The following is a 25,031-nucleotide window of genomic DNA, read 5'->3' on the forward strand; positions in this document are numbered from 1 at the left end:
AATTGGTATAATTGTTAACAAAATATTAAAACCTTGGTTTACACACAGTCGATAACCTGGTGTATTCATTAAGCAAAGTATTAAGACCTTGTTACAGTTCGAATCCCCAGTTAGTTGGAATATTTGACTTCGGGTATAAGGTTAAATTTGCCGAGCAGTTTATAATTATGACCGATGAACTATTATGGACAAAAACCAGATAGGTTTCAAATACATCCAGGACAAAGGACAATTAACCCAGGACAATAAATTAAAATCAAAACGTCAAACATCATGGTTACGGAAGTTTAAATAAGCATAATATATTTTATTTCATTTTTCCTCGTACTTTTATTTATTGTTATTTATTTTATATTGTTATTTAAATATCGTCATTTACTATACGCTTCGCTTAAAATATAAATCGACAAACCGGTCATTAAACGGTAAACCCCCTTTTATATATTATTATATATAATTATATATATTTTGTACAAATATAGTTGTTTAAAAATATAGTGTGCAATAAGCCCGCTCCCTGTGGAACGAACCGGACTTACTAAAAACTATACTACTCTACGATTAGGTACACTACCTATAGTGTTGTAGCAAGGTTTAGGTATATCCCATTTGTAAATAAATAATTAAAACTTGTGTAATTTTTAATAGTATTTCTTGTAAAATTAATAGTATTTTATATACACCTCACACGACATCAGTAAGTTCTTATTTTTTCTAATTTAGGGTTTCATGAATCGTCCTAGGGTTAGGGTTAAATCGGTTAATTAAGCGTATTTCGTTCTTTTTTTTAATAGAATTAACTGAATATCAGTTAACGAATTAATTGTTAATTTTTTCTACGACGATGTTCTTTTACAATAACAGAGGGTCAATTTTTTGTTTAGTGTCGATTTTGATTTTGTTATATTTAGGTTTGCATTTTTTATAAAGTACTACAACTTTCTTAGTTTATACAGTGTATTTATCGTATGTTGTTTACTTTGTTGATATAGATATTGTTGTAGTTGGAAGCATGTTACATCTACAGTTGTTGAATGTTCATTATGTAATTGTTATTTGTTTAGTATAGTTGAAATATGTTGTTGCTGTTGGTTCTTTATGTATGTAATGTATTTTATGTTTGATTTGATGAAAGTTAAGGCACATAAATTGTTGATTATGGTGAATTTGTAAATTGATGTTGTGGTTGATTATGTTGTTGTTGTTTTCAGTTTGCTCAAACAATGTGTTACAAGTTGAAGTAAAAAGTTGGTTTATAGCTCTCATTAAGGTAATGTGTTTCCCTATAGTTGATGCTTTTAGATAATTGAGTTTTTAATGTTTCGATTTGTTGTTGCACATTTGGTTTTCATGTTCTTGATTATTTGTTGTGGCACAACAGTTTAAAATAGTAGATTGTCGACTAGAAAAGCACAAAGGAAACATAAGAATCGTGACGGTGATTTTTTTAAATGTGTTGTTTATGTCTATTTCAGCGGTTCTTCTGTTTCGAATATGGTTGAGTATTTAAGGAGATGTTCAAACTATTGTTTCTTCTTCACGGCTTGGTGTGTGCATAAAGTGTGTAGCAGTCACTGATTGATACATGATCCTGTATCAATTGTGATTTATCTTAGTTACATATTATAATATGTTTTCTTATGGTAATTAATGCACATTTCTAAAATTTTGCAACAGATGCAGTCCGCGCTATGATTATAGCTTTGAACACGAGCTTCTATAATTTGATGGAAATTTATGTTGACACTTATTTTAGGTGTTTTTGTAGTTGCTGATTAGCGGCATGATAGACCTTTATCGTCTCAGCTACGTTATGTGCCGTCTTCGAACTTGGCTTCCAGTCCACATACGTTGGCTTTGGTTTTTGTTTATTTTTTTTTAATTAAACTAGAACTATCTTCTTCTTCATCACGCTCTTGCGCGCTTAACAGCTTCCAAGTTTTTTTCCAGGTTTATGATAGTAGTGATCGTTACTTGCATCATTATAGTACATGGCTAATATCAACATGTTGTTTGGTGTTGTTTCTAAACATATAATTACTGTCTTTAACACTACTTCAATGTAGATATGCTTGGTGTAATTTTGCATTTATCGCTGGAGTTGCGATTCACTATCTAATTGTAGTGATTGTCAATACCTCTTGAACGAGGATTCCATCTAATATGTGTGTGTTTTGAACTCTAAATACAACTTAAGATCAGAATATGCATGTATAAATTGTGTGAATGGTCTCATACATATATTTTATCCTCTCAAGATAGAGGAAGATATACATCACTAGCTACATTGTGGGCATTGTGGTCCATGTCAACCATCAATACCAACCAGACAGAAAATTGTTGTGTTAGGATTTATGTTAGGATTTCTTGCAGTATCGTAATCGTATTGTGAGTCACAGCTCTTCTCACTCATCTTCTCTTGATGGTGTAACTGGAGCTTCAATTTCTGATGGACATTCTGTTCAACTTTTAGTCGATAACACACCCGATCAAAACAATGGCCCCATTCAAAACAGGTAAACTGACTCTTATACAATATTTTTTGTTATTGTATTCCTGTTATATTGTTTATTATTTTTTATTTTGGTTATGATTACTGATTTCATGTTTATTTTGTTTCTTGATAGCGGTCAACAAAACAGCATTTGTACAACCATCTGCTCGCAACAATCAGATATGTCAAACTCCATTTTTCCGTAGAGTATTATGGAAGCTCATTTAGGCATCTCAAATTCAAGAGTTCTTTTGTCACTAAAAAGAGTTAATAGAGAGTTTATCCTCCTCTAATTAGAAGAGATTTAATAATATAATTTTCATTATTCTACTTAGTGAAAATGTCCAATTACAAGAGTTCACTAATAAATTTTTTTGTGGTTCTTTTGATTTTCACTTTCGGTTAGTTACTATTCCCATTTCTTAATTTACATATATGTATGCATGCATACATGTTTTGTTTATCAATGAATAATTAATTAGTTTCATTCTCATAACAGGTATTCTTACGAATTCCGTTGTATTCTACAATGCAACAGAATGTCACACGACTGCCGATTGTGAAATTCTAAATTGCCCTGGCGATTCACTAGAATGCACTTATAACAGGTATTGATGTAATGGTCGTAATGGATAATCGTTGGTAAATTTTATACGTGATTACCTAATAATAATAAAATAATAGAAATGGTCATGTTAAGTTGGTGTTTATGAGGCTGTTTTGGTAGTTGTAGCCAAGTAATGGGTTCGTTTTTGGTAAAGCGAGGTTTTGTCGTCAAGGTTGTTGGGTTTTTTGGTGGTTTGATGTGTGCAAATATACTATTATTATGGGGATAATAAACAAAACGTAGCATGGCGTGGATGGTTACTGTTGTTGGATAGTTAACGGAGCACCCGGGTTCGAGCTCTATTTTTTTTTCAAGCAACCTCATCTAATCTACCACCCATAACTCTACCTTCTTTTTTTTCACACATTTATTTAATGGACAGTGTTGTTGTTTTTTTACTGTGTGTTTTTTTTGCTTGATGTGATTTCATTTCTTTCTAAAATAAGCTGTATTAGTGTTGGTTTTTGTTAAGCAGGTGTGTCAAACTTTTATCAAGAGTTGCTATGCACAATTATTCCCCGCAAAAGGAAACTAGATGGTTCGAGCAAAAGCATTTCTTACTTTAACTAAAAAGTAATGAAACCTTACAATACATATAAGGTATAACATCATTAAAGAATATTGATTTGCATTGTCACTCAATCTTGATCTTGAAGTTTTTTATTTTTTTATTTTTTTTATAGATGCAGTTAGGTCTTGAGGGAAGTACTGCGGGTCAATGGTGGCTCGACGCGATTGGGAGAACACTGGATAGAGAACACTGGATCAAGGGCCCAGTTTTCGCCGTATTGGCTCGAGACAGCTGGCGGGCATGTTTATCGGAGTGTGGTAGTATTTTGTGGGGATTAACCTTTTCAGGTGTAAAAAGTGTAATATTTATTCTTAACATTCAACAATAAAACATGATTTAGTTCTAGCAAAACCTTCCTGTTGGTTTAGCCATGTTTTGTGTTTGACTACTGAATGTCATTTCAGGGTCAGCAATGACATTAGAGGTAATGTTGGAGATATTGAGGTTGCTGCAGTTCCATATGGATTTGGAAATGCAATTGGTAATAAGGTAACTGTTCTCGGGATTTGATTATTCTAATTTACTTGCATTTATGAATATTCGATTTTATAACTGATTATTTGCTGTGTACAGGGAGCAATTGGTTTGAGGATGAGATTCTATGGGGAGGATTATATGCTTTGTGAATTGTCACTTTGACACTTGGAGGTTGTTAGTCGTCGTAATGCTGATTTCGAAAACGTATACAAGACTATGACCTTCAGCCGTCCACAAATGTTGTGAATGCGTCATATGGTATGATCTCATACCTTTTCTTATCTTGCAGTTTCTCCAATTTCCTGTGTGTCAGGACTTCACCTTTTGCAGTTTCTCATATGGCTACCGAACGTTTGGACCAAAGCTGGCACTAGACAAATTGTCGTTTTTCAGATATTGATTTTTTTAAGATAAAGAACACCTTTCACTTACCTTTCGTAACTGAAACAACGCTCAATTTTAATTGTATATTAGCCACGAACTATGTGTAATTACACTTTAATGTGCAAGTCCATTACGATGCAACCAAGGAAATAGATTACAAAAGGTAGCCAATTGTACGTACATATATCTTTTAATACGGTATACGTATAAACATCTAAGCCAACTGAACATGAACGTTTTTTAAGGTGGCCCCGCCGCAACGCGCGATTGGCAACCTGCTTGTTATAAAGAACATATCTATTTTTCAGAGAAAAAATATAATATAAATATACAAATTGAATTACATTATACAATCGACACAAATTATAGTGATATATATATTTATTTCAGGTGAATGTTAAGTCAATCACATCACATTCATTATTAGTGAATCGGATCAAAATATCTATCGATCGGCTAATAATTATTTTTTATTTAATACTCCGTAATAATACAGCTCAACTCAATCCCCTTTATTATAATTATTAAATATCTATCTAAATGTTACTATCTTGGAAGCATACAACTTGGTCATATATTGAACAAAAACAAAAGTAGTGGGTGATCCTCCATCATTCCAACAAACAAGAAGAAAAATACCATTTTTACACATCAACCATACATTCATGGCGGATCACGGCGGAAAACTACGGCGGTTAGTATTAGTAGCAAGTCCACTTCAAGGTCACATGACACCCATGCTTCAACTTGCCACATATCTTCATTCCAAAGGCTTCTCAATAACCATTGCTCACTCACAGTTTAGACGACCCGACCCGAATAACCACCCTGATTTCATATTCCACCCGTTGCCCGATAACTTACCATCCAACGGGTTGTCTGCTGGCTTCATGCCGTTCATGCAAGCTCTTAATGATAACTGCAAACCTCATCTTATTGAATATCTTATCAAGATCATGAAAGAAGATAAAGAATCAACGGTCATGATCATTCATGATAATCTTATGTTTTTTGCTGGATCGGTTGCAAAGGAGTTGGGTTTGTCGTTTATGATGTTGCGTAGTAGTAGTGCAGCTTTTTTTCCTGCTGCAATGATCATACCAAAGTTGCATCAAGAAGGTCGATTTCCTGTTGAAGGTACTTTTATATACAAAAACATGTTTATGTAGATCCGTTTCTCGATGTGTGTGAAGAGCAAAAATAAGAACGCCCACCGTGGGGCTCGAACCCACGACCACAAGGTTAAGAGCCTTGCGCTCTACCAACTGAGCTAGACGGGCTGGTTTGTTTGTTTCATCTTTGCACACGAGTCATGTTAATATTTTCTGTAGCGTTCCAATTTTATCGGATGTGTCTTTGAAGGGTCTTAAAGAAGATAACTATTATTGAGCAAAATCTGGATATCTTTGGTTTTAAGCTTACTTATTATTTGATTAATTGATTGATGATTATCAAGTGAGGAAATAATTGAACTTTGAATACATGACAACCCCTTTTTTAAGGTATAATAGTTTTGACCCTTTTACTTGTAAGTTTCCTATTTTAGATCAACCTTGATTTGAAATGGGCCAAACAAATGAACTTTTTAAAAAAAAATTAATTGTACTTCTATTAGTATACATATGTTTAAGTTACTTGTTTATAGATTTCAAACTAGAATGACAAAATGATACTTAGGTACAAATCCAACTTGACATGTATTAAAACTATGTATGTTAGGATTTTGCTTATGACAGTTTTAGGGCTGTCGTTAACTTTATGGTGGCAGTTACCTAATATATTAAGTGTATTAAGCGCGTTAACGACAAATCCTTTTTCACGATTCATTGTAACTCTCAACTATTTTTTCAAGATTCATTGCTGCAGGAAATAGTACCGGAACTTGATCCATTCAGATTCAAAGATCTACCCTTTATTAAGCGCCCAATTGAACAAACCCTTGAAACACTCATCCTGATCACCCCTAAAACACCACCTTCTGCCTTCATTTGGAACACGATCGAATTTCTCGAACAATCAGTCCTAACCCAGATTCGCGATAATTACAAAGTTCCAATCTTTGCAGTCGGCCCGTTACACAAAATAATCCCTACTCCTTCCACTAGCTTACTTGAAGCAGATACTAGTTGCATTTCATGGTTAGATAAACAAGAACCCAAATCAGTTATTTATGTAAGCTTAGGAAGCTTATTAAACACCGACGAAAAAGTATCAACGGAAATGGCATGGGGTCTAGCCAATAGCAACCAGCCATTCATATGGGTCATTCGACCAGGGTCCGTTAATGGTTTTAAATGGTTCGAGTTTCTACCAGAAAGTTTGGTGACAGACATGAAAAAACGAGGCTTGATCGTAAAATGGGCCCCGCAGAAGGAAATATTGGCTCATAATTCGGTTGGTGGATTTTGGAGTCATTGTGGTTGGAACTCGACTTTGGAAAGTGTTTCGGAAGGGGTCCCGATGTTGTGTCAACCATGGGACGTTGACCAGTTGTTGAACGCTAGGTATTTGAGCTATGTGTGGAAAATAGGTGTTGAAATTGTTGTTGAAAGACGCGAAATTGAGGGTGCGATTAGACGAGTTTTAGTGGATAATGAAGGGGATGAAATGAGACAGAGAGCTATTAAGATTCAGGAAAAGGTTAAAGGTGCTATCAGTAATGGTGGTTGTACACACAGTTCATTGAATGATTTGGTAGATTTCATTATGTCATGTTAACTTTGCATTCATAATTTTGTAAGTTTGTGTTAACTTTTGAGCAATGTTAAATTGTACTATTAGGTTTGGTTTAATACCATACCATACTATTTAATGATGACCATATTGTCATCTTCCATCCTTTTAATGCTTTTATATAAGGTGTTAATTTGAGCCAAAATATGAAAATCTTATTTGTTTACTTGATTCCAGCTGAAAAATATTTCGGCCGAATTGCGGTTAAAACGGAACTAGTAAAGCGTTGTGTTGGTTTAACTCCTATATGTAATAACGTTGCGGAATCAACAAACCATGCCATACTAACGTGTGACTTCGCGAAAGACATTTGGGCGAGAATTAATAAATGGTGGAACTTGAATATCCCTCCTGATATACACCTCGGTGACTTGTTAAACGGATCAAATCAAAACAACCTTCCGATGAATCTACACAATATTTGGCAAGCTATTACGTGGACGACAACATACTTTATTTGGAAAAGCAGAAATCTAAAGGTCTTCAATAACGATTCAAGGTCTGCAGCAAACATCACATGCGATATCCAAGTGAAATCTTACGAGTAGATTATTAGTAATCGTTCGAGAATTATACATAAAGATTGGCTACTATGGCTTCTAAACCCTATCAACCTTGGGGCTCCGAACGTCAACAACTTGGACCCCGGCTAAAGCGTATCTCATGACTCAATCCGGGAACTTATGTGTATCGTGTTGTGTATGTGAATATCATTTGTAAATACATGTGTTTCGTGGACTAATGGTGCTCCTTGCACTGACATTGTACATATTTCTATATATAATAATATACATATTGCTTTAAAAAAAAAATGCTACTTTTCCTAAACTTTGGACCCATATAATCATGGCCATGTATAATATTTGAGTAGTATTTTACATTGTAGCCTAGTCCTTAACAATTGAGCTCACCTGACGGTAAGAGGATATTGTTTTAGGAACACATTCGAACCCTTAGGCCTTAACCAATTATTGTTATAATTGTATATGTAATGTATATTTGCTAATGAATAAGACATCATGTAGATGCTGAGAATATATGCAACATTTTCAACAAATGGATAAATAAACAACCATCCAAATCAGTAACTAGGAAGGACAAACACAAATTTATTGATTGAACTCATCCATCAAACGCAAACACTACTTATAAACACACATATACACAATTATCTACATATACATACAAAAAAGGTAAGACATGCCGTGCTCAAGAGAAGACACTAGTCAGTGTTAAGGACAATGTACAAGGATAGCTGGATAGAGTACATGTCTCCCATAGAGAGGGGTTTAGGTACTAGTGTCGGAGCCATAAAATAACTTGCCTTGTGGGACTTGTCTTAAAATTACTCTGTATAAAATTTGATAAAACTTGAAACTAGGGATGTCATGTGCTGGTCGTGAGCGCAGATCAATTAGATCCATCATCCGCACCAGCAGTTTTTGAACCCGTTAACCCGCGGATCTTGATTGTCGGGTTTATTTTGAGATTCATGCCCGGACCACAGATATCTGCGGGTCACGGGTTTATTCGCGGATTGTTTATGATTTATATATAAGGATTGAAGTTAAGGTGGTTTGGAAACTAAATATGTTTGTTTACGGTGGAATGTAAGCAGTCGACAAGCCGTAAATTTTTTTTTTTTTTTTTTTTTTTTGAAAAGCGATATATATATTATATACATACATATACAGTGTGTAGTTGTGAGCCACGAATCCTAACACGAGCTATACATATGTATCTTCGAAATGTTCACGACACTACAAACAGATTACATCCGCGATGAACTAACGAGAGAAACATGACTAAAGATCTTCAACCCGGGTCAAAGGTTCCAAGTTTGATTGGGTCAAGAAGCCATTGTAGCCGTAAATTTTTAAAACCTTTGAAAAATTAAAGAGATTTCATATAAAGAATTTTTTTTTTTTGGGTAAAGGGTATTTTCACCCGGTAAATATTATAAATGATAAGATATACAATTGAGTACAAAAAGAACGGTAGCAGGCAACAAGCCCACAACTAACAGGCAAACACAAACACTAAGCCAAAACTAACAGCCACACAACATACACTTTTGCCAAAACAAACAAACTACCACATTATGGAATTTTCCATCTATCTTTGAGAAGCCGCACCTTACTAGAATTCTTGAACCGCAGCGACATCAACTTTAATCTTACCGAAGAGAAGATCAAATCATACACCTGATCCACTGATCTCAACTTCCCATTATAGCATCTGTTGTTCCTTTCAATCCAAATGAAATAAACTGCCGCAGAAAACATAAGCTTTGCCACAATAACTTTAGCCACATTCCGATGCGCAACCGGGGATACAAATTGAACGAAATCAGTCCAGCTCAGAATCGAAGCCGGACAATCGATACAAGACACCACCTTCGACCAGACAGCTCGCGTATAAACACACTCAAAGAATAAATGAGCGTGTGAGTCTGGTTGCTGATTACAAAACGCGCACACTAGGTTATAGCCTCCTATGTTTTCCCACGGCTTCACTTTATCTTGAGTTTTGAGCTTCTCCTTCACAAGTAACCATGCAACAAATGCATGACGAGGAACACACTGCGCATACCAAATAACCGAGTACCACGTGACAATACTAGACCGAGGTCTAATAGTTTGCCACACTAAACCCACAGAAAAATGCTGCATATTACCATCATAGTCCCTCCATTGAGTTTTATCCCTTTGATCATTAAGTACAGGAAGTTGAATAGCATTAAGAATAGCATACTTTTGAGACCAATTCTGAGGCCATCTCCAACCAGATTGATCAACAATATCACTAACCTTAGACTGATAATGGAAGCCTGCTGCTATAATATCTCTGAACGAAACAATATTCGACAATGGACCAAGGTCACACCGTGTGTCAAACCATGCCGAACAAGAACCTCCATTACCTATCTGATGAATAATATACGAGCGAATATCATCTCTAATGTATAAAAGTTTACGCCACCCCCAACAATCTGAGACTTGGACTGACACCTCCCACACATTTTTCGAGCTCAACCTATATTCATGAACCCATTTCACCCAAAGAGATTGCTTATTAGTAATAAGGCACCATAAATGATACGACATCAGCGCTACATTCCAACCTCGAAGCCTCTTAATACCAAGCCCGCCTTCCTCCTTAGGCAAACACACATCATCCCACTTAACTTTCGCCTTCCCCTTTTTCATCTCCCCTTGGCACCACAAAAAACCTCTCATAAGCTTTTCAATGTCTTTAATCACCGCATCAGGAAGAATGAAAACCGACGACCAATAAACTTGCATCGAAGTCAAAACCGACACGATAAGTTGCATTCTACCTGCATATTTCAAACGCATTGTAACTATATCTCCACTTAATTCATGGAAAACAAACCGAGGAAGATTTAATATTTCAAAGTTGGTAATAATCAAATATTTATAAATAATTTATCTATATATCAATCCATAGTTACCTTTTTTACTGTTCAACTTGGTTAATTTAGTAATTTTACATGCTTTTCGGGCTTTTTAACACATGTAGTTGTATTCACCTTCACTTCTCTCACACCATCTACCTATTTTATTCATTGTTAGCGGCTTTACCTATCCCCTTCACGCAGTCACCGCCTACAACAACCGTTAGTTTTGGCGCATGTAGCCCTCTCCGCCGCAACTACTGTCGTCGTCTACCCGTCATGTATGTGATTTTCCCATTAATTATATTAAAAATATAAGCTTAATGCATAATAAATCTTCTTTTACCTGCATACGTATGTTGGTTCCTGGGTTTTTGATGGGTATACACGCAATTTCTTCGAACGGGTATCACGGTGTGACGATCGCACCAAATCCATATGGACGAACACGTCATTCATTGATTTCATTGCGAGGTATTTGACCTCTATATGATACGTTTTGTAAACATTGCATTCTTTTGAAAAGGCATACCATGAATGAATATTTAAATCAAAAGTTTTCGACATCTGATGATTTCTACATATAGACAATCACCGTATATAATAGTTTACAATAGTACTTCCGTTGACAATGCAGTCAAAATAAGGTACATGATGATGAATTGGTGAATGCAACGTTTTCTTGAAAAATATGCCATATAAGACTCCATGCACATAGCTTGTCTATCATATAAGCAAACAGCGGAAGACTTCTAGGGAACCTGAGAATAAACATGCTAACAAGTATCAACACAAAGGTTGGTGAGTTCATAGTTTGTATGTTTCGCATAATCTGTATATAAAGATGGATCACAAGATTTCAGTTGTTTCATCCAGAAACGTTTATCAAAATATTCTACGAAATTGAGCACCCTGGTAACCAAACTTAACGTATATATAATTTGTACCCTTTGTATAATCATCTTAATAATACACGCAAACCAACGTGTACGCTTCTCAAATAGCATACGTCCGTTAAAAGGCTAGTGCTCTAGCTCGGACGGGGATATCAAGCCCTATGGATCCATATATAACTACTCGCGCCCACCAGTTCTTATAACCGGCAGTTACTAGTTACCAAAGCTAAGGGATTTTCGGTTCAAACTCGGTGTAGAATTTAGTATGTACTTGTATCCATTACATTTAAAATAAAGTGCATGTATTCTCAGCCCAAAAATATAGATTGCAAAAGCAATTAAAAAGGGAGCAAATGAAACTCACGCATATAGATATTGTAAAACAGTTATTAAATCATTTGTATGTATTCTCAGCCCAAAAATGTAGAGAGTAAAAGGGATCTTATGAAACTCACCTTAGCAGCACATACAGTTGTTCATCTTAATGTAACCGAAACTCGGTATATCAAAGAATCGTAGATCTCAACCTAGAGAACATATGTTGGTCAATAAATGTCTATCAATCTAGGTCAGGTCATAGTGTATCACAATCCTAATGCTCGAGATCGACATATAAAAGTGATCCAAAGTCGTTTCAAAAAGTCAATTTTGACAATAGTTTAACAAAACGAGACGTACCTTATATAAGGATTCATTTACTCGGTTGGTAATATTCAAAAATCTAATTTATCAATCTCGTAAACAAGTTGTTTAAATCTTAATTGTAGATTCAAAAACAATTTCAATTAACTTCAATCATAATTCAGTTGCTCATATCTTTTAATCCGTTCATCGAAATTATTCGATATCTAAATGAAAAGTTATTGATTTTTCGCCAGCTTTCCAAAAACATGTATATCATATACCTTTTACCAGTAATATATGTATTTAATTCGTGATCTATTATAAACTGTTTAACGACGAAATTTAGCATACACGTATGTATAAATATATATACTCGAGCATTAGACATGGATACACAATTAATATATAAAAGATAAAATATGAGTACTTACGTATCAATATTGAGATTCAATATTGTAGGATAGTACGTAGAAGTAACGGAGATGATAAACACTAGGTTTGACTTACGAGCAAAACCCTCGAACAATACCCATAACCTCCTTAGTAATAACCCATAGTTTTCTTAACTCTATCCCACTTGAAAACCCATTTTGAAAGTGACACGCTCATGACCTCGTCGTAGTATTTTAAGTGATATAATTAATAATAATAATAATAATAATACTATTAATAATAATAAAATAAATAATAATAATCTTAATAATAATAATAATAATAATAATAATAATAATAATAATAATAATAATAATAATAATAATAATTTAAATAAATAAATTTACACATAGTAATATATGTGTAAAATAACTCGCGCAGAAACCTAGTATTTATAGGCATAATTCCTGATTCTGATGCCCATGCGATCGCATGGGTTTTATGCCTATTTCTCATGCGATTGCATGGCCGTCAGATCCAGCTCACATATTTTTGTTTTTTTGTTTGTCGACATAATAATTAATAATATATATAATATATTTAATTTATATAATTAATTATATATTATATTAAATTCACATGCATAGTTAACTTGTAATTTTTGTTCCGATAAGTCGTACGTTGTTACGCGACTTATGTCCCGGTTCCGGTTTTTCGAGTGTCCCTTCGTACGCTGAGAAAACTTGTAATTTTCATTCTGGGACACGTACCTTTGTCAAAATATAGCCTTAAATTATCCCTAAATTATACCACCCAGAGTATATCTTAAACTTTAGAGTATTTTGGTCATTTACTTCTATAAATCATTGTCTCGTTATTTATTAATATAATAGTATTTATCAAACGTTTCATAACCAAGTTAATATCTATTCTCAATATTTATAAACACGTTTTAAAATACGTATCGCAAGTTATTCATATAATTAATTCTTAACAGTTAATATTCCTTATTATTGTATGTGTCCAAATTACGTTATTTAAACAAATAATTCACCATTTATTCCGAATACCGTTAAAATGAATGATTTCTCAAATCAAGTGGACCTCTCAACAGAGACTCGTAATAATATCATAATTCTTAAGAGACTCGGTAAATATCTTTTACTTGAATCATTTGGCACAATCTTTTAACTCTGTAGTTAAATATATCAATCAGATAATTAAACCAATAAGTTTAATGCACAGTATCATATCCTCAACACTTTGTTACGTTTTCAAGTTATAGTATATGTATCTATATATAATTGTTCGCGTTTCGTTGAGAACAATCGAAGATTAATTGAACAGTTCAAAATTTTGAAATTTAACTTCATAGACTTTGTTTATCGTGTCGGAAACGTTAATCATACAAGATTAAGTTTAAATTTGGTCAGAATTTTCCGGGTCATCACAGTACCTACCTGTTAAAGAAATTTCGTCCCGAAATTTGAGTGAGGTTGTCATGGCTAACAATAAAAAAAAGTTTTTATGACGAATATGAGTCGATAAATAGAGTTTTATCACCGTTGAATAATATGGATAAAACAATCCAATTACTTGAAGCGTATGAGAGAAGCCGTCGTAATAAAGTGAAATGGAGAATAGAGATGCGTCTTATCTCTTGACGTAGTAACGATTGATTTTCGGAATTTAAGGAATAGAAAATCTTCATAATCTAAATAAGATTTGATTCTTCGGGAATTAAGAAAATTAAGATTTCCTTTGATTAATTGCGTAATCTGCCTCGATTGTTATGTCTGATATTTTGCTATAAATTGCCCACTTCCGTTTCATTATTTTCACCACTCCCACATCTTCTTCCTCATTTCATACTTCCAAAAGATTGTGAAATGCTTCATCCAGTTCTGATTCTTGATATACTCCTAACCTTCATATCTGTCATTCTTCTCTTTCATTTACCACCGGAGGATTTTATTTACTTTTACTTTTATCTTGGGGTTATAGTGTTATTAATTTTCCAGTGTCTTTACGTTGCAATACGTATTGATATACACGGTTTGTAAATTTCGGGGTTGTTTTCGGGCTTTATATTTTCCATTATATTTCGGAGCTTCATGCTTTCGTTTTCTCTTCCCGACTTTAAGTCAAGCGAATAATGGTCCTAAATTCGTAGCTATACATTTCAGAATGAACATAATTAATGTTCTAAGAAAGAAACGGTAATAGCACAATCTGACTTGTCAAATTACCAGAATACCTTGAAAAAGACCGAATCATTAAGAAAATATTTTCTTGATATTTTTAGAGATTATATAGAATGAAAGAGTTATGTAACATGGTTCATGATGAGGGTATGATCTGTGAACCTTTATCACGTTCCATTAAAAACTCAGCATGACTTACTGTAATATAATCACGTTGATCAAGTGTCATTATATTATACTAACTCATGCTTCAATTCTCAACACTACTTCAAAAACATCCATTTTTCGAAATTTTCAGAAATTAGAAACTAAAATAGTTTCTTTTATGATGTAACACAGATAGCGTGAAGAGATAAATGATTTCAGATAAGAATAGTTATGAAAATATCTTCAGAAATATGAAGGATATTTATAATGGAAGATACGATGATATCTTAGAATTTTTAATATCGGAGGATGATGTGGAAAATCTGTCTGTGAAGGTTTAGAATAAGAAGTAAGATTCTTACTAATGGTTTCAGCAGACACTGAATCATTTGGATTCTTTGAAGGTAGATTTCGTCCTTGTGATTTGTCTACAGCTTCCTTCATACTTTGCTCAACCCGTTTTCCAGTTTCAAACCTTCTCTTTTTCTGTGCTTTTCCAACACACTACTCTTTATCATCAAACTTTCGACTGTTAAAGTCGTTTATAGTTTTTGATGATTCATCAGCGTTTTTCCAAAATTCGTAGAACTAGTTTCGTAGTTTGGGGTGTTTTTCAGAAACTTCACATTCGAAGTATGTAAGTCTAGAAGATAGACATTATATGTATATATATAACTGTTGGCGTAGAATTGCTGCGAAATTCAAAATACTGGTTGCTAATTCCTGGTAGTTGGTATGGCAATTATTGTTACAAGATGTGGATGAGTACATGATAGGGTTTTAATGAGTATAATGATTTTTCAAAAGGTCAAGGATTAATGAAGTTGTTAGTAAATTTACTGCTAATGTGGTGGAACATAAAAGGTTCCCCGGTAACAAAAATGTATATGTCAAGGTTACAATAAGGTTAATCTGAAAAGTCGAAGTTGACTGGTTGAAAGTGTGATAAAACTGGATACTTTGAAAAGGATGGCAAGATTATTTTCAGTAATAACAATGCTAAAGGATCTTTCATATTTTTGAAGTCAAAGTATAGCTTTGAAAGATGTAGAGATCTAAGAATGATGTCACCCGTTAAATCTTGACTTGGATTCTGATCCGTCAATATCAGAATATGTAATTGAATTTGTATGGAAACGATTGTATATCGCTGTGAGCATAGTTAATAATTTTTGAATCAAAGTTGAAGAATGTACAGTGTAACATATTAATTGTGAACTTATATATTCCCGAGTATTACCTACCCGTTAAAGATTTCACAATTAATATTTTGTACAAAAGAATTTTCATTACAGTCTTTATGAAAATATATGTATGTATATTTCTTCAGATGTAATACAGATTTAATGAGTTAATATCATATTAAGCTCATTTGATTTTTAACTTGAATTAGAAATGAATAATCTCTAAAACATTAGAGATTACATAATCTTCGCGGAGTATTTCACTAATGAAATCAATACTTCATTATTTATTCTTATTGATATTCCTTGGTGAAGGGTGTTGATATTCGTGGAATTCTTGCAAACTTCGCAAGGTGCAAATGATGTTTTCTAGAAAGTTTCGAGTGCATCGAAGATGAAAGTTTAAAATCAACCATGTTATTGAATAATACACTTGGTTTATTATGAAATGAAATTCATTGAATTGAAACAGAGATTGTAGTTATCGATGATTAAGCCGTTAATGAAGGATGTACATCATTGCATATTAGTAATATGAACTAACCGAGTAGTACCTACCAGTTAAGATTCACACGTAATAGCTTAGTACGAAAATATTTATTTTGATTTCAAAATTCATATATATTAAATATACATAAAATTTCTTCAGGGAAAATGAGTTAATACTTCATCGGTTATTGTTGCTGGTATTTCTTGGTAACTACGGTGCGTATGACGTTGATACTCGTGGAACAGATTGTGAAGTTGAGGTTTGCGATGCAGATGTTGTTGGTGGTGGTAATGGTACTGTTGGTGTTGTTGTCGGTGGTACTGTTGATGCCGGTGATGCTGCTGGTGTTTGTAACCTTTGCACCATATTCTCCAAAGCCACTACCCGAGCACGAAGCTCGTTGACTTCTTCTACTACACCGGGATGATTGGCGGTTCGGACGAGCGGATGAATAAGATCTAGAATTTGAGATAGTATATTATCGTGACGAGATACTCTGGAAATGAGAGAGAAAATGGTGTCTCGAACAGGTTCGCCGGTAAGTGCTTCAGGTTCTTCGCCAAGAGGGCAATGTGGTGGGTGAAAGGGATCGCCTTCTTCTTGTCTCCAATAATTAAGTAGGCTACGAACCCATCCCCAGTTCATCCAGAATAGATGATGGCTAATTGGTTGATCCATTCCGGTTACACTGTCTTCGGAATTCAGGTGAATATCCATATCAAAATAGCTGTCAGTGTTTGAACTAGATATGGGATCCATCTTGTATAAATAGGGAGATGATTTTTGATATGAATTAGATTATAGAATTTAGTTTGGTATTCTTCAATACATAATTTACATATGTATATATAATACCAAATTCCATAAATCACGGAGAAATTTTCGGAAGATATCAGAAAAAGTTTACAGTAACAGATACGCTAAGATATGAATTTTTGTCTATACACTATTTATGCAATAAATGCAGGAAAACGTGTCTAGACTTAAGAATGATAAGCATGTAATTTTTGACAAGAAATGATAAGCAAAACTTTTAACTTGCAGACACGGTCGAAGTCCAGACTTACTAATGTATCTTAACAACTATCAGTTAGACACATTCATGCAAGACCTGATTCGCTAGGACCAACGCTCTGATACCAACTGTGACGATCGCACCAAATCCATATGGACGAACACGTCATTCATTGATTTCATTGCGAGGTATTTGACCTCTATATGATACGTTTTGTAAACATTGCATTCTTTTGAAAAGGCATACCATGAATGAATATTTAAATCAAAAGTTTTCGACATCTGATGATTTCTACATATAGACAATCACCGTATATAATAGTTTACAATAGTACTTCCGTTGACAATGCAGTCAAAATAAGGTACATGATGATGAATTGGTGAATGCAACGTTTTCTTGAAAAATATGCCATATAAGACTCCATGCACATAGCTTGTCTATCATATAAGCAAACAGCGGAAGACTTCTAGGGAACCTGAGAATAAACATGCTAACAAGTATCAACACAAAGGTTGGTGAGTTCATAGTTTGTATGTTTCGCATAATCTGTATATAAAGATGGATCACAAGATTTCAGTTATTTCATCCAGAAACGTTTATCAAAATATTCTACGAAATTGAGCACCCTGGTAACCAAACTTAACGTATATATAATTTGTACCCTTTGTATAATCATCTTAATAATACACGCAAACCAACGTGTACGCTTCTCAAATAGCATACGTCCTTTAAAAGGCTAGTGCTCTAGCTCGGACGGGGATATCAAGCCCTATGGATCCATATATAACTACTCGCGCCCACCAGTTCTTATAACCGGCAGTTACTAGTTACCAAAGCTAAGGGATTTTCGGTTCAAACTCGGTGTAGAATTTAGTATGTACTTGTATCCATTACATTTAAAATAAAGTGCATGTATTCTCAGCCCAAAAATATAGATTGCAAAAGCAATTAAAAAGGGAGCAAATGAAACTCACGCATATAGATATTGTAAAACAGTTATTAAATCATTTGCATGTATTCTCAGCCCAAAAATGTAGAGAGTAAAAGGGATCTTATGAAACTCACCTTAGCAGCACATACAGTTGTTCATCGTAATGTAACCGAAACTCGGTATATCAAAGAATCGTAGATCTCAACCTAGAGAACATATGTTGGTCAATAAATGTCTATCAATCTAGGTCAGGTCATAGTGTATCACAATCCTAATGCTCGAGATCGACATATAAAAGTGATCCAAAGTCGTTTCAAAAAGTCAATTTTGACAATAGTTTAACAAAACGAGACGTACCTTATATAAGGATTCATTTACTCGGTTGGTAATATTCAAAAATCTAATTTATCAATCTCGTAAACAAGTTGTTTAAATCTTAATTGTAGATTCAAAAACAATTTCAATTAACTTCAATCATAATTCAGTTGCTCATATCTTTTAATCCGTTCATCGAAATTATTCGATATCTAAATGAAAAGTTATTGATTTTTCGCCAGCTTTCCAAAAACATGTATATCATATACCTTTTACCAGTAATATATGTATTTAATTCGTGATCTATTATAAACTGTTTAACGACGAAATTTAGCATACACGTATGTATAAATATATATACTCGAGCATTAGACATGGATACACAATTAATATATAAAAGATAAAATATGAGTGCTTACGTATCAATATTGAGATTCAATATTGTAGGATAGTACGTAGAAGTAACGGAGATGATAAACACTAGGTTTGACTTACGAGCAAAACCCTCGAACAATACCCATAACCTCCTTAGTAATAACCCATAGTTTCCTTAGCTCTATCCCACTTGAAAACCCATTTTGAAAGTGACACGCTCATGACCTCGTCGTAGTATTTTAAGTGATATAATTAATAATAATAATAATACTATTAATAATAATAAAATAAATAATAATAATCTTAATAATAATAATAATAATAATAATAATAATAATAATTTAAATAAATAAATTTACACATAGTAATATATGTGTAAAATAACTCGCGCAGAAACCTAGTATTTATAGGCATAATTCCTGATTCTGATGCCCATGCGATCGCATGGGTTTTATGCCTATTTCTCATGCGATCGTGTGATGACCCGAAAAATTTCGACTAATTTAAACCAATTCTCTTTATGATTTAATATTATGTAAATATACATATATGTATGTATATATATATATATATATATATATATTATAAGTTGTACAAGTAAAAACGACTTTCCTACAGTAAAACATTAATTGCTACAGTAAAAATGACTTTGCTACAGTAATACACTATTTGCTACAGTGAAACCGTATTTTGCTACAGTGCTACAGTAAACACTATTTGCTACAGTAAAACACTATTTGCTACAGTAAAACACTATTTGCTACAGTAAACACTATTTGCTACAGTAAAGCACTATTTGCTACAGTAAAGCACTATTTGCTACAGTAAAATACTATTTGATGTCGACGAACTAGCAAACGAAAACAGAAAAGGCGGCCATGCGATCGCATGGCAAAAACACTGAAAACTCATGCGATCGCATGAGCTACAGTAAACGGAAAAGTAATATAAATACGCCTGTTTTGCTCGACGAATTATCATATATTTTTCTTCAGTAATAAAATTTTATATTTAAATTATAATTATAATTTTAAATTTAAGTTTAATAATAATAAGGTATATTCGAGGGTGTTTTTAATTCGGGTTTCAAATCGCTTTAAGCTAAGGAAATATTGGGTATTGTTCGGGGTATTATTCGGGGTATTGTTCTTGAATCCCAGGCCAACCATACAGTCATCTACCATCATTACGTCTACGCAATTTGCCTACAATATTGAATCGCAATATTGAACTGTGAGTTTATAGTCTCCCTTTTTAAATACTTTAAATATTTTGGGCTGAGAATACATGCAATTTATTTTAAACGTGATAAGACACAAGTACATACTAAATTCTACACTGAGTTAAACCGGAAATCCCTTAGCTTTGGTAACTAGTAGCTGCTAGTACATAGGATATGGACTGGTGGGCGCGAATAATTGTATATGGATCCATAGGGCTTGACATCCCCGTCCGAGCTAGAGCGCTAGCCTTTTAACGGACGTATGTTATTTGAGTTTAAGACACGTTGGTTTGCGTGTATTAAAACGAATGGGGTAATTATCACTATAGCGTTAAGTTTAGTTACCAGGGTGCTCTGTTACGTAGAATCTATTAACTTTTGATGAAATCTTGTGGTCTATCTTTATATATGTTTATGACTCGAGCAATTAAACCTATAACTCACCAACATTCGTGTTGACTTTTTAGCATGTTTTATTCTCAGGTCCTTAGAATACTTCCGCTGTGATGTGCTTGTTGCCTGCATGGAGTCTCTCATGCTTTGTACAAAGTTTATTGCATTCAAAATAAAACTGCGTTGTGTAATAAATAATTGGACTGTGATGTCAACCTGTAAATTAAAGACTTATGTATTTCGGGGTTTTGCTTATACCTAAGCACTTGCCCACATGTTTATAACTTTCTATGTTTAGAAAGTCACTTATTTTAATGAATGCAATATTTTATCAAAACGTATCATATAGAGGTCAAAACCTCACTGTGGAATCAATGATTAACATGCCGCGTCAATAGCGATTTTGACGGGTCGTTACAGTTGGTATACGAGCTTGAGGTCATAGGGAACCAGAAATTACATTATTGTGTTTAACTGGTAATTGTTAGGATGCATTAGTGAGTCTGGACTATGACCATATCTGTTTTTCCTGATTTTTGCTTATTATTTGGTCAAAAACATTATATGTGATATATTTATATGCTAACGTAATTGTTGTTTCAATTATGTGATAGATGACTTCCTCTAATCCTATCATTTTGTACGACTCGGAATCGGACACTGAATCTATTCTATCCACAACTGAAAAGGGCGTTCCAATACCTATTAAAGAAGAAATTGTGTTAGCCGGGGAATCTCAACTCCCGGTAAACCCAGAGGAGGTTCCAGCTCCACCCAGCTTTAGTTTTTCGGAGCCACAGTATCGTTGGCATGGACCCATGATCCCTGGAGTAAAAGAGGATCGTCCATTTCTAAACAAATATGGACATTGGTCCAGATATACCGCTGATAATGCTAAAAACGAACATATATTTCATAGCATTATTCCTCAAGAAAGACAAGCTTTTAGTTGCAATTGTTCTATTTACAAGAGATATTCGTTTAAATAATAAAAGGTGAAGACAAAAGACAGATTCGACGAATTGAAGACGCAAACGACCAAAAAGCTCAAAAGAATAAAAGACAATCAAAAAGGTTCCAATTATTGATAAGAAACGTCTCGAAATCACAAGAGTACAAGATTCAAAACGCAAAGTACAAGATATTAAATTGTACGCGAGGACGTTCGAAAATCCGGAACAGGGACCAGAGTCAACTCTTAACGCTCGACGCAACGGACTAAAAATTACAAGTTAACTATGTATATAAATATAATATAATATATAATTAATTATATTAATTATATATATATTATATATATATATTAAAAACCGTCGGCAGCAAGAAACTCCAAGGGTGTGAGCTGTAAATATATCTCCGCGACTCGCGGAGTTTTAAGGGCATTTTGCCGCGAGTCGCGGAGCCCCAATTTTCAACTCTGGCTATAAAGCCAACCGAATTCTGATCAAATTTCATATCTTTTTTCTTCTCATTCATACGAGTAATATATATATATAATTTATATTTTAATTTTAATTTTAATTTTAATTCTAATAATAAGGGTATGTTAGCGAATGTTGTAAGGGTGTAAGTCGAAATTCTGTCCGTGTAACGCTACGCTATTTTTAATCATTGTAAGTTATGTTCAACCTTTTTACATTAATGTCTCGTAGCTAAGTTATTATTATGCTTATTTAAAACGAAGTAATCATGATGTTGGGCTAATTACTAAAATTGGGTAATTGGGCTTTGTACCATAATTGGGGTTTGGATAAAAGAACGACACTTGTGGAAACTAGACTATGGGCTATTAATGGGCTTTATATTTGTTTAACTAAATGAAAGTTTGTTAATGTTAATATAAAGATTTACAATTGGGCGTCCCTATAAATTACCATATACACTCGATCGGACACGATGGACGGGGTATTTATATGTACGAATAATCGTTCATTTAACCGGACACGGGAATGGATTAATAGCCACTAGAATAATCAAAACAGGGGTGAAATTACATTCAAGGGTAATTGGTGTAATTGTTAACAAAGTAGTAAAACCTTGGTTTACACGCAGTCGATAACCTGGTGTATTCATTAAACAAAGTATTAAAACCTTGTTACAATTCGAATCCCCAATTAGTTGGAATATTTATCTTCGGGTATAATAATAATTTGACAAGGACACTTGCAATTTATATTTATGACTGATGGACTGTTATGGACAAAAACCAGACGGACATATTGAATAATCCAGGACAAAGGACAATTAACCCATGGGCATAAAACTAAAATCAACACGTCAAACATCATGATTACGGAAGTTTAAATAAGCATAATTCTTTTATTTCATATTTAATTTCCTTTATTTTATATTTAATTGCACTTCTAATTATCGCACTTTTATTTATTTTATTTTATCGCACTTTTAATTATCGTACTTTTTAATTATCGCAAGTTTATTTTATCGCACTTTTATTATTCGCAATTTCATTATCATTATTTACTTTACGCTTTAATTTAAGTTTTGTATTTATTTTATATTTTACATTAGGTTTTAACTGCGACTAAAATCTTAAAATCGACAAACCGGTCATTAAACGGTAAAAACCCCCCTTTATAATAATAATATTACTTATATATATGTTTGTATTTTTATAAAAGTAAACTAATATAGCGTTGAGCTTTGTTTAAAGATTTCCCTGTGGAACGAACCGGACTTACTAAAAACTACACTACTGTACGATTAGGTACACTGCCTATAAGTGTTGTAGCAAGGTTTAAGTATATCCATTCTATAAATAAATAAATATCTTGTGTAAAATTGTATCGTATTTAATAGTTTTTCCTAGTAAAATATAAGCTATTTTATATACACCTCGCTTCGCATCAAGTTATTTTTGGCGCCGCTGCCGGGGAAAAACTCTTAAACGCCGGAAGCGCAACGCTAATATAAAAAAAAAAAAAAAAGATTTTTAGTTACTTTTATTAAAAATTCGCTTTTGTAAAAATACGTTTTAATTATTCAAAAATATAAAAAGAAAAACAAAAATATATGTATTTTTAAGATTTTGTAAATATTTAAGTTTTATAAGTTTCTTTATTTCTATTTTAGTTTATAAAAATATAAGTTTTATTTTAAAATCGTTTATTTAAATTAAAAACAGAAAACATAAAATAAATAAAAAAAAAATAAAGAAAAAAACGCGTAAAAACACAAAGCTGTCAACTGAATTCCTGAACCCCGCGACTCGCGGGGTGTTCTTCTTTATTTGCCGCAACTCGCGGAGACCTTCTGACACACGGACAAAACCCTAATCAAGCATTGATTACGGGTTATTTTTAATTATTATTAATTATTAAACCTAATTATAATTATTATTATTATTATTTTTAGTTTTAGTTTTATTTTTACTTTTTATTTATTTATGTATTTAGTATTAATTAAGTTTTTATTAAATTGTAAAATTAGTAGTTTAATAAAATAATAATATAAAAATAATATTTTTATAAAAATTGTACTTTTTACAACTTTTTGTATATTTTTATATTTTGTACCTTTTTAATCGTTGTAGCGTAATATTTGTATTTTTTAGCTCATATTTAATTTTAAACTTAAGTTTTTGCTATAGTTATTTTTACTCCTAGATTTTTAGGCTTTGCCGTAGAATTCCTTAAGTGCTTTTTCTTTAGACTAAGATTTAGGTGCTTTAGAATTTTGCGACGCCTTTTTAAGTTTTAGTTTCTTTTTAAGTTATTTCCATTTGGGATTTAGTTTTTCCTGTAAGCTTTAATATTTTTAGACCTTTTACTATGTATCAATTATCATTCCAATTAGTAATATCAATTTGCGATTATAATTTTAAGTTAGTTGTAGTAATAAGGTTAAATTAGTTAAGTATTTTTAAGTTTTTATAAGTTTCTTTTATTTTTCCGTCACCTTTTATTTTTCAACCATTTTTCTTTTTCGACCTTTTGCGACGAACTCTTTGTCTTTCTTATTTCTCGCCATTCTAGTTTTTAGGACTTAGAATTTTATTCTACTTCTTATCTAAATTTCTTAAAATTACGAAAATTTATTTTGAGTAGTTAAATTGATAGACATCAAAATTTTCTGGTTCGTAGTAATAGTTGGATTTGTACGTGGACCGGGTTATTGGAGCCAAACAGTCCTCAATTATATTGAGACCAAACGAATCCTGCC

The 25,031-nt window shown here is 33.1% G+C and overlaps 1 protein-coding gene and 1 non-coding gene across 3 annotated transcripts; one reads left to right on the top strand and one right to left on the bottom strand.

Annotated features, from left to right (window-relative positions):
* The first annotated feature begins 5,070 nt into the window (after nucleotides 1-5,070).
* On the top strand, nucleotides 5,071-8,019 carry LOC139876421 (UDP-glycosyltransferase 76H1-like). 2 transcript variants are annotated; one of them, XM_071863733.1, is made up of 3 exons: nucleotides 5,071-5,670; nucleotides 6,386-7,269; nucleotides 7,444-8,019. In XM_071863733.1, the coding sequence occupies exons 1-2, from the start codon at nucleotides 5,199-5,201 to the stop codon at nucleotides 7,249-7,251; spliced, it is 1,338 nt and encodes a 445-aa protein (XP_071719834.1). In that variant the 5' UTR covers nucleotides 5,071-5,198; the 3' UTR covers nucleotides 7,252-7,269; nucleotides 7,444-8,019. The 2 variants fall into 2 exon arrangements, with proteins under 2 accessions (XP_071719834.1, XP_071719833.1); XM_071863732.1 differs by lacking the exon at nucleotides 7,444-8,019 and having other exon boundaries at nucleotides 6,386-7,412.
* Nucleotides 5,741-5,813, bottom strand: TRNAK-CUU (transfer RNA lysine (anticodon CUU)). Its single transcript has one exon. It is a non-coding gene; the product is annotated as a tRNA-Lys (tRNA).
* Nucleotides 8,020-25,031: the final 17,012 nt, after the last annotated feature.

This window comes from Rutidosis leptorrhynchoides, chromosome 11 (assembly GCF_046630445.1).
Source record: "Rutidosis leptorrhynchoides isolate AG116_Rl617_1_P2 chromosome 11, CSIRO_AGI_Rlap_v1, whole genome shotgun sequence".
NCBI classification, from domain to species: domain Eukaryota; kingdom Viridiplantae; phylum Streptophyta; class Magnoliopsida; order Asterales; family Asteraceae; genus Rutidosis; species Rutidosis leptorrhynchoides.